Genomic DNA, 12,500 nt, shown 5'->3' with positions numbered 1-12,500 from the left:
ACGGTCCACATGTGGGGGTCCTCCCCTGTATACAAAGGAGACACGGTCCACATGTGGGGTCCTCCCCTGTATACAAAGGAGACACGATCCACATGTGGGGGGTCCTCCTCTGTATACTGTACATAAATGGCGTCTGGTTCTGACCGGCCCCATATACACATCCAGGATTCCTCCATATACATATAGGGGTCCTCCTCAGTATGAGGGGGTCTTTCTTCATATATGCATAAAGTGATCCTCCTCAGTATACATGTACAGGGGTCCTCCTCTAAATATTCATAGAAGGGTCCTCCTCCATACACCTATACAGGGGGTCCTCCTTCATACACCTATACAGGGGGTCCTCCTCTGAATCATCATAGAAGGGTCCTCCTCCATACACCTATACAGGGGTCCTCCTCTATTACACCCATACAGGGGTCCTCCTCTATTACACCCATACAGGGGTCCTCCTCTATTACATCCATACAGGGGTCCTCCTCTAAATAATCATAGAAAGGTCCTCCTCCATACACCTATACAGGGGTCCTCCTCCATACACCTATACAGGGGTCCTCCTCTGAATCATCATAGAAGGGTCCTCCTCCATACACCCATACAGGGGTCTTCTCCCTTATACACATACAGGGGGTCCTCCTCACACATAGAAGCGTTCCCCTGAGCAAACCCATACAGGGGTCCTCCTCAGTATATGGGTCTTCCTCCCTATACATGTACAGGGGTCCTCAGCATACACATAGAAGGGTTCTCCTCCATATACACAGAAGAAGAGTTCCCCTGAGCAAACCCATACAGGGGTCCTCCTCAGTATATGGGTCTTCCTCCCTATACATGTACAGGGGTCCTCAGCATACACATAGAAGGGTTCTCCTCCATATACACAGAAGAAGAGTTCCCCTGAGCAAACCCATACAGGGGTCCTCGGTATACACAGAGGTTTACCTCCTCCGTATACCTGTATAGGGGTCCTCCTCAGCATACATAGAGGGGTCCTCCTCCCTATGCCTATACATGGGTCCTCTACTGTATAGCCATATTGGAGTACTCCTCTGTATACACGTACAGGGGGCCCTCCTTCGTATACATAGAAGGGTTTCCCCTGAGGAAACCCATACAGGGGTCCTCCTCAGTATACACAAGGGGTCCTCCTCCATACACCTGTAAGGGGTCCTCTACTGTATACCCATACCACGGTACTCCTCCGTATACACGTACAGGGGGTCCTCCACCGTATACATAGAAGGGTTTCCCGTAAGTAAACCCATACAGGGGTCCCCCTCAGTATACACAAGGGGTCCTCCTCTATACACCTGTACAGGGGTCCTCCTCAGCATTACACAGAGGGGTCCTCCTCCCTATACCTATACATGGGTCCTCTACTGTATACCCATACCACGGTACTCCTCCGTATACACATACAGGGGCCCCTCCTTCGTATACATAGAAGGGTTTCCCCTGAGGAAACCCATACAGGTGTCCTCCTCAGTATACACAAGGGGTCCTCCTCCATACACCTGTAAAGGGGTTCTCCTCAGCATACATATAGAGGGGTCTTCCTCCATACACCTGTACAGGGGTCCTCAGCATACACATAGAAGGGTTCTCCACCATATACACAGAAGGGTTCACCTGAGCAAACCCATACAGGAGTCCTCCTCAGTATACATAAGGGGTCCTCCTCCATATACCTGTACAGGGGTCCTCCTCAGCATTACACAGAGGGGTCCTCCTCCGTACACCTGTACAGGGGTCCTTAGCATACACAGAGGGATTCTCCTCCGTATACCTGTACAGGGGTCCTCAGTATACACAGAGAGGTTCTCCTCCATACACCTGTACAGGGGTCCTCAGCATACACATAGAAGGGTTCTCCTCCATATACCTGCGCTGGGGTTCTCAGCATTACACAGAGGGGTTCTCTGTATACCTGTACAGGGGTCCTCCTCAGTATACACACATAGGGGTCCTCCTCCATATACATCTATAGGGGACTATGGTACTGGAAATAGGTTGTCTGCAGGGCCCCATCGGCGCCATCTGTAGGTAAAGCTTCCATCGGCCTCCAGGGCTGTGGGCTGGGCCTTGATCTAATCTCCCAATCACGCCAGGTGTCCCCCACCTGCCTCCTTATCTACGTCTTCTCAGTTATGTGCGCGGCGGTTACAGAACTGGGAGCGCACTTCCAGCCGGCGGCGTACGGATGGAGCGGACGATGCGGGGTGTGGGAACCACAACATGGAACCTCCAGCCAGGAGATGTAAAGGTCGGGACTTTATTATAGTCACACGACCACCTTTCCATAAAGGTCACACCACCCAGAACCCATTGTATAGTCGTGGGACTGCAATCCTTAAAAATAGCTCTGAAGCGGCAGGAGTGAGACTAAGGTATTATTGAGCAGTATGTTGACCCACCCCCCCCCCTCCTCCTCCTTTAGATTTTAGGAATCCCGGTCATCTGTGATAGGTCGATATTAAAAAGGTAGCACCTCCTTCTGAAGCGGGAAGATAAACCGCCTTTGGTGGTACGCCATTTCAGGCCGCCTTTGATGCCGCCCGTCACGGTCACCACACAGCTACCGGATACAATTAATGTCCGTATCCTGCCCGGGACAATGGAAGATTTACCGCCTATAAATCACCGCCGCTGATTGAGTCAGGAAAGTCAAGCAGGATGTTTTTACATAAAGGGGAACCCCGGAAAAAAAAAATCAGCAGGATAGAGTAAGACGATTTATTTTGAGCTCATCTGAAACCAGAGGAGAGTTTCTGGGAGGATGACGAATATGCAAATCAATCGATTGTCTAAACTAGATTATGCGGCACTTCACTCGGGGCAGCCAGTTAGGAAAGGCGGCCCCGTCCACCGGCGGCCAGTTGGGAAAGGCGGCCCCGTCCACCGGCGGCCAGTTGGGAAAGGCGGCCCTGTCCACCGGCGGCCAGTTGGGAAAGGCGGCCCCGTCCACCGGCGGCCAGTTGGGAAAGGCGGCCCCGTCCACCGGCGGCCAGTTGGGAAGGCGGCGCCTTCCGATGGCGGCCAGTTGGGAAGAAGGCCCCTTCCCTTGGCGGCGGCCAGTTGGGAAGAAGGCCCCTTCCCTTGGCGGCGGCCAGTTGGGAAGAAGGCCCCTTCCCTTGGCGGCGGCCAGTTGGGAAGAAGGCCCCTTCCCTTGGCGGCGGCCAGTTGGGAAGAAGGCCCCTTCCCTTGGCGGCGGCCAGTTGGGAAGAAGGCCCCTTCCCTTGGCGGCGGCCAGTTGGGAAGAAGGCCCCTTCCCTTGGCGGCGGCCAGTTGGGAAGAAGGCTCCTTCCCTTGGCGGCGGCCAGTTGGGAAGAAGGCTCCTTCCCTTGGCGGCGGCCAGTTGGGAAGAAGGCTCCTTCCCTTGGCGGCGGCCAGTTGGGAAGAAGGCTCCTTCCCTTGGCGGCGGCCAGTTGGGAAGAAGGCTCCTTCCCTTGGCGGCGGCCAGTTGGGAAGAAGGCTCCTTCCCTTGGCGGCGGCCAGTTGGGAAGAAGGCTCCTTCCCTTGGCGGCGGCCAGTTGGGAAGAAGGCTCCTTCCCTTGGCGGCGGCCAGTTGGGAAGAAGGCTCCTTCCCTTGGCGGCGGCCAGTTGGGAAGAAGGCTCCTTCCCTTGGCGGCGGCCAGTTGGGAAGAAGGCTCCTTCCCTTGGCGGCGGCCAGTTGGGAAGAAGGCTCCTTCCCTTGGCGGCGGCCAGTTGGGAAGAAGGCTCCTTCCCTTGGCGGCGGCCAGTTGGGAAGAAGGCCCCTTCCCTTGGCGGCCAGTTGGGAAGAAGGCCCCTTCCCTTGGCGGCCAGTTGGGAAGAAGGCCCCTTCCCTTGGCGGCCAGTTGGGAAGAAGGCCCCTTCCCTTGGCGGCCAGTTGGGAAGAAGGCCCCTTCCCTTGGCGGCCAGTTGGGAAGAAGGCCCCTTCCCTTGGCGGCCAGTTGGGAAGAAGGCCCCTTCCCTTGGCAGGCCAGTTGGGAAGAAGGCCCCTTCCCTTGGCGGCCAGTTGGGAAGAAGGGCCCCTTCCCTTGGCGGCCAGTTGGGAAGAAGGCCCCTTCCCTTGGCGGCCAGTTGGGAAGAAGGCCCCTTACACTGGCGGCCAGTTGGGAAGAAGGCCCCTTACACTGGCGGCCAGTTGAGAAGAAGGCCCCTTCCATTGGCGGCCAGTGGGAAGAAGGCCCCTTCCATTGGAGGCCAGTGGGAAGAAGTCCCCTTCCCTTGGCGGCCAGTTGGGAAGAAGGCCCCTTCCCTTGGCTGCCAGTTGGAAATAAGGCCCCTTACACCAGCGGCCAGTTGAGAAGCAGGCCCCTTCCATTGGCGGCCAGTGGGAAGAAGGCCCCTTCCATTGGCGGCCAGTGGGAAGAATATCCACTTTAAAAAGATGACTAAAGAGACTGCTGGCATCAGTGAATACGTATCAGAATTAGAATCTTCTGATTGCTCAAGAAACCCCGAGGAACCTCTGGGAGGAACCCTGGTTGATAGAAGCCATTTTAGAAGGCTCCATATCTAGAGATGTTTCTTATTTTTGTGCATGGAGGAGCTCTGACCTTCACCATCTCTTCTGCAGGTGGACAAGTGGAACAGACATGACCAGAAGCTGGTGGAAGCGGTGGAGAAAGGGGATTCGAAGAAGGTCTCTTCTATCCTGTCCAAGAGGCCGATCAGTGCCACCAAGAACGGCCCAGGTGGCCAGTCAGCGTAAGTCAATTTTTATGGATCATGGCCTAGCTCAACATTGGTTGATTAGATCATTAGGATTGTCTAAGGCCACTCCCACTTCACGATCTGATTTTACAAACTCCTTCCGATGTACAGGACTAATGCTTGGGCTTACCTAAACACCACAATACATTTTATCCAATCAGTTGAGCAATTGAACCATAGACTTGTTGGTGGATCTAAAAGGAGATCGCACAATCAGACTGGAATTGCCACCCTACAGCAGATTGTACAATCAGATTGTAACACGTGTGGTGGTTCAGAATGTGCAGTTAAAAGCGTACCAAGTCTTTAAACAGGTTGATGACCATCATGACGTGCAATCCAGCCCATGCACTGAAAGATTCGGTTATACGCAGAAAAAACATAAAATATATTTGCAGGAAACCATTTTTTTTTTTCTGTGGTACATTCATGGTTATTTCCTGTTGTCTGCCGTGTGTCTCCATGGTAACCGATTTCACACCAAAGCATAACTGTGGCCATTTTAGCCTCGACCTCAACCACGGTATCTAAAATGATACCATCTGTTTGGTCAACGAGTGCAATGAGTCAGGGTGGGAAAAGAGCCATCAAGACAAAAACTTGCAAAAAAAAACACTAAAAATGAAATCAGATGCAAAATTTAAAGGCTTGAGTTCCCAAAAACTGAATGCCGATATCAGGCTTGCAGTGAAAGTTTCTCTTTCTAGAAGCCGATAGTAAGGTTGGACTGGTGGAACAGCACTCAGGATGGGCATCTCAGGGGGGGGGAACAAAAGGATGGGCATCACAGGAGGAACCAAGCTTGGGATAGGTGCCATAGGACAGGCAAGCTCAGGACTGGTACTATGGTAGGGGAGAAGCACAGAATTAGGCCATCGGAGGGACAGAGCTAGTGCTCAGGATGGGTGCCAACAGAGGGACAGGGCTCAGGATGGGCACCTCTGGAAGTCACAGAGCTCAGGATGGGCACCGCTGGAAGCCACAGAGTTCAGGGTGAGAGCCTTCAGGAAGTCACAGAGCTCAGTGTGAGAACCTTCAGGAAGTCACAGAGCTCAGGATGGGCACCTCTGGAAGCCACAGAGCTCAGGGTGAGAACCTTCAGGAATCCACAGAGTTCAGGGTGAGAACCTTCAGGAAGTCACAGAGCTCAGGGTGAGAACCTTCAGGAAGTCACAGAGCTCAGGATGGGCACCTCTGGAAGTCATAGAGCTCAGGGTGAGAACCTTCAGGAAGCCACAGAGTTCAGGGTGAGAACCTTCAGGAAATCACAGAGCTCAGGGTGAGAACCTTCAGGAAGTCACAGAGCTCAGGATGGGCACCTCTGGAAGTCATAGAGCTCAGGGTGAGAACCAGCAGGAAGCCACAGAGTTCAGGGTGAGAACCTGAAGGAAGCAACAGCTCAGGGTGAGAACCTTCAGGAAGTCACAGAGCTCAGGGTGAGAACCTTCATGAAGTCACAGAGCTCAGGGTGAGAACCTTCAGGTAGTCACAGAGGTCAGGATGGGCACCTCTGGAATTCACAGAACTCAGGGTGAGCACCTCTGGCATAACAGAGCTCAGAATGGGAGCAACCAGATGGACAGAGGTCAATATGAGCTGCAGCTGAATGACAGAGCTCAGGATGGGAGCAATCAGATGGACAAAAGCCAAGACTGGCATCACCAGAGGGACTTACTGGAAGGACAGAGCTTAGTGTGAGCACGATCCACGAGAAAAAGCTCAAAATGGGAGCTACCAGATGGACAGAGGTCAAGACAGGGTCCACCAGAGGGACAGAGTTCAGGAGGGGAGCGACCAGATAGACAGGAGTCCTAGATGAGCATCTCCAGAGGGACAGAGCTCAGGATAGGCCTCACTGGAGGGACAAAGCTTAACCAGAGGTTTTATAGTAAACACAAATCTCTGAATTTGGGGGCCTCACAGAAGCATTTAATGTCCCTAATGTTTTATTTGCCCCCTAACCTTCTAATGTCATTCTTGCAGTTTCCATCTCGCGGCCGCCAAGGGTCTCACAGAGTGCGTGAACTTCATTCTATCCTACAAAGTAGAGATCAACGCTAAAACGGACGATGGTAAGGGTCACGGTTGGGATAAATATGGTCATACAGCAGGAGCAGTGCAGGGCAGACGAGCCATAAGGGGCCACATTTAAGTTGGGTTTTCACATTCTACGCTCAAGAGCTCTGCAAGCACATGGCGCAACGATCATCCACGCCAACTGACGGCCCCTGTGTGCCAAATGGAAACGTTTGGGTGGTGTCTACCAGGGGCGGACTGACCCTTTGGAAACTCAGGCACTGCCCGAGGGCCCGGGGTCAGTAGGGGGCCCCATGAGATGCCCCTGGTACCTTTTTCATACGCTTTTTTGAGTTTGGGCAAGGACACAGGGGACCCATGATCCCTTATTGCCCGGGGGCCCCATGAGTTGTCAGTCCGCCCCTGATGTCTACCACGTGAGGATTCAATTAGGAGGTGGAATTTCTAGAATTTTGCAGAACTCCACAGCTGTACATGCAGAAATGCGATTGTTCAAAAGATTGACCCCCCTTCCCCGGTGATGTTCTATGGTTTGTCCCAAAGTCTGTAACTGCCCCATTTCTGGACAGCTTGGCCCGCATGGAAATGCCATATTGGGTAAAGGCGTACAATGAAAATCCTATACTGAACACAAACAAACATTTCACGCATTGACTGAACCAATTTTGCTAGTGTCCCTATAAAGTTTTTGTTTTTTGTTTTTTGTTTTTTTTAAATAATTTTTTTTTTTTTTTTTTTAATTAAATGTTATTGTCTATAATAAAGGCAACTTCATCTCTATGATACCATTTCCTGCAGGTTGCACCGCACTACACCTGGCCGCCAACAATTGTCACCCGGAATGTGTGAAGCTGCTCTTGCACGTAAGTTGTCACCAAGGGGGACGCAGGGTGGAGTCATGGAGGATCACTTTTGGCCTCTTTCTGCTTCCTCCGTTCCGTAGCCCGCTGAGGGCCCCATCATAGCAATAGAACAGAAGTTCGATCACCAGCTCCTCCAAAAGTAACTCCACCATCAGCCAGTGTGATACCATATCCTGCAGGTTGCACCGCACTTCACCCGACCCCACCAGACGCCAACCCCAAGGCCAGGTTTACCGCCGGACATGCGCCACAAGTAGTTCATGTACCTTATAAAAGCTTCGCGCGCTTAGTTGCCGTGTTTGAGGTGTCATTAAACGCGTAAAAGGTGTGAACGCAGCCCCCTTTGAGGAGATGACGGGCCCATTATTTTACAATCCCGCCTCGAATAAAAAATATATTTTAAAAATACTCTTCCCAAATATATTGACATATTTGAAATACTACGATTTTGGGCGTATTCAATATATTTCAAATACACGCACACACATACACACAATGTGGAAATGCGTGTTTATTACCTTAGATTGTACGCCCCTCGGGGGCGGGGACTGATGCGAATGTACAATATATATGTAAAGCGCGGCGTAAATTGACGGCGCTATATAAGTACCTGAAATAAATAAATTACAAAACATATGAAAAGTATTTTTAAAAATACATTTCAAATATATTGTAGGTCTTTAAAAATACATTTCATCTATACTTTTGGAATACATTTACAAATATATGTAAAAATATATGTTAAAATGAATTTTTTTTTTATATGTAAAAAAAAAAAATATATATATATATATAAAATTTTTTTTTATAGTATAATATAATATATATAAATTTTTTTTTTTATAGTATAATATAATATATATAAATTTTTTTTTTATAGTATAATATAATATATATAAATTTTTTTTTTATAGTATAATATAATATATATAAATTTTTTTTTTTATAGTATAATATAATATATATAAATTTTTTTTTATAGTATAATATAATATATATAAATTTTTTTTTTTATAGTATAATATAATATATATACATTTTTTTTTTTATAGTATAATATATATAATTTTTTTTTTTTTTTCTAAAAATATTTCCTATATTTTGTAATATATACAAAGCGCATTTCAACATGTAGTGTGTATATACACACACACAATGCATGTTGAAATGCGCTTTTTCTATGTTACAAAATATATGAAAAAGGTTTTTAAAATATATATTTTTTTTAACTATGTTGTTCAGATTTTTTTTTTTTTTTTTTTTTTTTTACATATAAAAAATTCATTTTAACATATGTTTTTCCATATATTTGTAAATGCATTCAAAAAATGTAGATTCGATGTATTTTTTAAAATATTTTTCATATGTTTTGTAATAAACATGCATATCAGATAGATATATATATATACACATACATACATACACACACATATATCGATCTCATCAGGGCTGGGACAGGGGGCGGGCAGGAGGGACGGAGGTTGTCCTGGGTACAGTGGTATAATGTGAGGTGGGGGGGAGGGGATTTGTGCTGGGGGGGGGGGAGAGAGTGTTGTGCTAGAAGAGGTGATATGGTGGGGGGGGGGGGGGGGGGGAGAGATTTGCACTTGGAAGAGATGAAGAATTAGTGCTTGGGGGATGGGGGGGGGGGGGGGTTTGGAGTGGGGAGAGGATTTGTACTTGGAGAGGAAATTTGAGGGGTAGAGGATTTGTGAAGGGGGCATAGAAGGGCAATACTTTTTTTTTTCTGGGGGGGGCAGGAGGTTGTGCTGGGAGGGGGGATTTCAGTGGGGGGGGGCCAAGCATGCAAATTAGTGCTCGATCTTTTTGTGGGTGGGGGAGGGGATTTTAGCTGACACATAATGCTCATACATCTTGGGGGTGGGGGGGGGCTTTAATTTGGTATGTTCGCCCCGGGCTCTAGATGACTGGTGCTGGGAGCGTAATAGGCCCCACAAGATACAGCAATAATCATCAGAAAAGGGCCCCAGATTCCGCCGCTCTAATATCTTATTTGCCTTTGCAGAACGGCGCTCACGAGGACTCCATAGACTTCCACAGTCGGACGCCATTACACTGCGCCGGTGAGTGTCGCATCATTCCGCCATAAGAAAAAAAAAAGTTTTCGGACATTCAGGAATACATCTTCCTCCTGCTGGGTTCAGGAAACGACTAGCTATTACACACAATGCAGTTCGATGAGCCGGAAAATCCTCCAATCAGAGGGAGCGATGAAACCTGCAGTCAACGTAGCTAGCAGGGAACAATGCTAAAAAGGATAATGCCGCTTTGGCCACTGACACACCTCCTTAGACCCAGTCTGTCTGGTCAGTAGGGTCACTTGCTGACCCGGCACCAGCCACAGGCAGCTTCACTCTTCAGTCAGACAAAGAAGTTGAATCCCACGCAAGTTGATTTCAGCTAAGTGCTGAAGGAGGTTTTCCAGGGGTTGAAGGAAAGCATACTACTAAAATACACACAAAAAAAAAAAAAGCAGGGGGGGGGCTGGCAGAACAAACTTCCTGTGCTCTCCCCCCTCCGGACTGTTACCAGATTTCTGTTCAATAGGTGCAAAAATAAATACCTGTTGGTCCTGCCAGAAATCTGGTGAACTGATGTCGGTTATGTTGCTTCATATCATCTCTGAGGACTACTAGACGTGTGCCGGTTCGGTTCGTTCTGAAAAGAAATTCAGCAAAATTTTTTTTTTTTTATATTCGAAAAATTCGGATGTATCCAAATTTCCGAATGGCAATAGTAATGAATTTCGACGAACCCGATATAACGAAACGGACATTTTGGTGGGAAAATCCAATCAAATTTGAAATAAAAATATGGCTGATTTTCTTCAAAGACTGTGTATTAGAAGACAGCCGTCTTCTGAAAATTGAATTTTGAAAAGAATAGAATAAAACAGAATAGAAAAGAAAAAAGTAGAATAGATTAGAATAGAATATAGCCTCCTTTCAAAATTTTAACTTAAAAAAAAAAAAAAAAAAGAACAGAATAAATAGAAGAAGAGAGTAAAACAGAATAGAAAAAGTTAGAATAGAATAAAAGAAAAAAAAATAGAATAGGTTAGAATAGAATAAAATAGAAAAAATAGAATAGGTTAGAATAGAATAAATCAGAAAAAATAGCCGCCTTCCGAAATTTGAATTTCGAAAATAGAATAAGACAGAATAGAACAGAAAATAGCAGGAATAGAAATTAAAAAAAAGAGAAAAAGAAAAAAAAAAATTAGAAAAGAACATAGCTGTCCTCTAAAATTGAAATTTTGAAATCAGTATAGAATAGAAAATAGAATAAAATGGAATAGAAAATAAGGGAACAGAATAGAAACAGAATAGAAAAAATAGAATAGGTTAGAATAGAATAAAATGGAAAAAATAGCCGCCTTCCAAAAATAGAAGACAGAATAGAACTGAAAATAAAAAATGAATAGAAAAAAAAAAAATAGAGAAAAGAAAAAAAAGAAAAAAAAAATTAGAAAAAGAACATAGCTGTCCTCTAAAATTAAAATTTTGAAATCAGTATAGAATAGAAAATAAGGAAACAGAATAGAATAGAAAAAATAGAATAGGTTAGAATAGAATAAAATATAAAAAATAGCCGCCTTCCGAAAATAGAAGACAGAATAGAACTGAAAATAAAAAGGAATAGAAAAAAAAAAAAAAAAAAAAAAAAAAAATTAGAAAAGAACATAGCTGTCCTCTAAAATTAAAATTTTGAAATCAGTATAGAATAAAAAATAGAATAAAATAGAATAGAAAATAAGGGAATAGAATAGAAAAAAAGAAAATAAAAGAGCTGCCTTCCCAAATTTGAATTTCGAAAAGAATAGAATAAAACCGAAAAAAGGAATAGTATAGAAAAGAATTTAGTGGTCTTTTGAAATTCAAATTTTGAAAAGGAGTACAACAGAATAAAATACAAAAGAAAATAAGCGAATAGAAAAAAATAGAATTGATTAGAACAGATTACAGCCGACTTCTGATATTTGAATTTTGAAAAGAACAGATTAGAATAGAAAACACAACAAAATAGAACCGTCTTCCAAAATCTGAATAGAATAAATCCGAATGCCGATTCGACACTTTTCAAATTCGGTCGTATTGAATTCAAAATCGAAAACAAATAAGTGAAACGAAACAAATTCCAAAAATTATCAAAGAAATAAAAAAAAATGACCAAAACAAAAATAGAAACAAATTTTTCCCATTATGGACATGTCTAAGAATTACAGAACACCTCCCCTCTATGATTTGAAGGGGGAGGGGTTCTGCAGTCCTGTGCAGAGGTGACAACGCTGCTCCTCTCTCGGTACCACACACTGAGCGTTGTCACCCGGGGACAGGAAACCCGTTATTGGCAGGATCAGCAGGCGCATACAAAAGGAGGAATGTACAATGTAAGGTGTTGTGTCCTCATGTCCGTCTCTCGTCTCCCTCAGCCACCTCCGGATGTGTCTCCAGCGTTCTGCTCCTGTGTGACGCAGAGGACACCGTCCTGGATGCCGCCGATGACGTGAGTACACCCCGGATTTCAGATGAGACCGGTCCTGAATGGATCACAAGGTTTCCTCCTCTAGATTATTAAATGTGACCTCCATCCTCTGGGTGTCCCGGCTCCTCCCCTCCAGTCTCGCACGGGTGTCCCGGCTCCTCCCCTCCAGTCTGACACGGGTGTCCCGGCTCCTCCCCTCCAGTCTGACACGGGTGTCCCGGCTCCTCCCCTCCAGTCTGACACGGGTGTCCCGGCTCCTCCCCTCCAGTCTGACACGGGTGTCCCGGCTCCTCCCCTCCAGTCTGACACGGGTGCCCCGGCTCCTCCCCTCCAGTCTGACACGGGTGCCCCGGCTCCTCCCCTCCAGTCTGACACGGGTGCCCCGGCTCCTCCCCT

General features: G+C 46.6%; 1 protein-coding gene across 6 annotated transcripts in view; it reads left to right on the top strand.

The window, feature by feature from the left end:
- The window catches only part of ANKRD35 (ankyrin repeat domain 35), a 67,305-nt gene that overhangs the window by 35,844 nt on the left and 18,961 nt on the right, over positions 1–12,500 (top strand). For all 6 annotated transcript variants that reach the window (XR_016308784.1, XR_016308785.1, XR_016308786.1 and 3 more), the window contains exons 2-6: positions 4,562–4,692; positions 6,682–6,770; positions 7,534–7,598; positions 9,625–9,682; positions 12,052–12,125. Coding sequence is in view for 2 of the 6 variants with exons in the window: in XM_089663887.1 (XP_089520013.1) it covers positions 4,562–4,692; positions 6,682–6,770; positions 7,534–7,598; positions 9,625–9,682; positions 12,052–12,125 (417 nt within the window). In the remaining 4 variants the exon portion in view is untranslated. The remainder of the gene's footprint in view (positions 1–4,561; positions 4,693–6,681; positions 6,771–7,533; positions 7,599–9,624; positions 9,683–12,051; positions 12,126–12,500) is intronic.

This window comes from Staurois parvus, unplaced genomic scaffold (assembly GCF_062004578.1).
Source record: "Staurois parvus isolate SC_StPar_1 unplaced genomic scaffold, SC_StPar_1.0 ptg001796l, whole genome shotgun sequence".
Classification (NCBI taxonomy): Eukaryota; Metazoa; Chordata; class Amphibia; order Anura; family Ranidae; genus Staurois; species Staurois parvus.
This window is presented reverse-complemented; position numbering and strand designations above follow the sequence as displayed.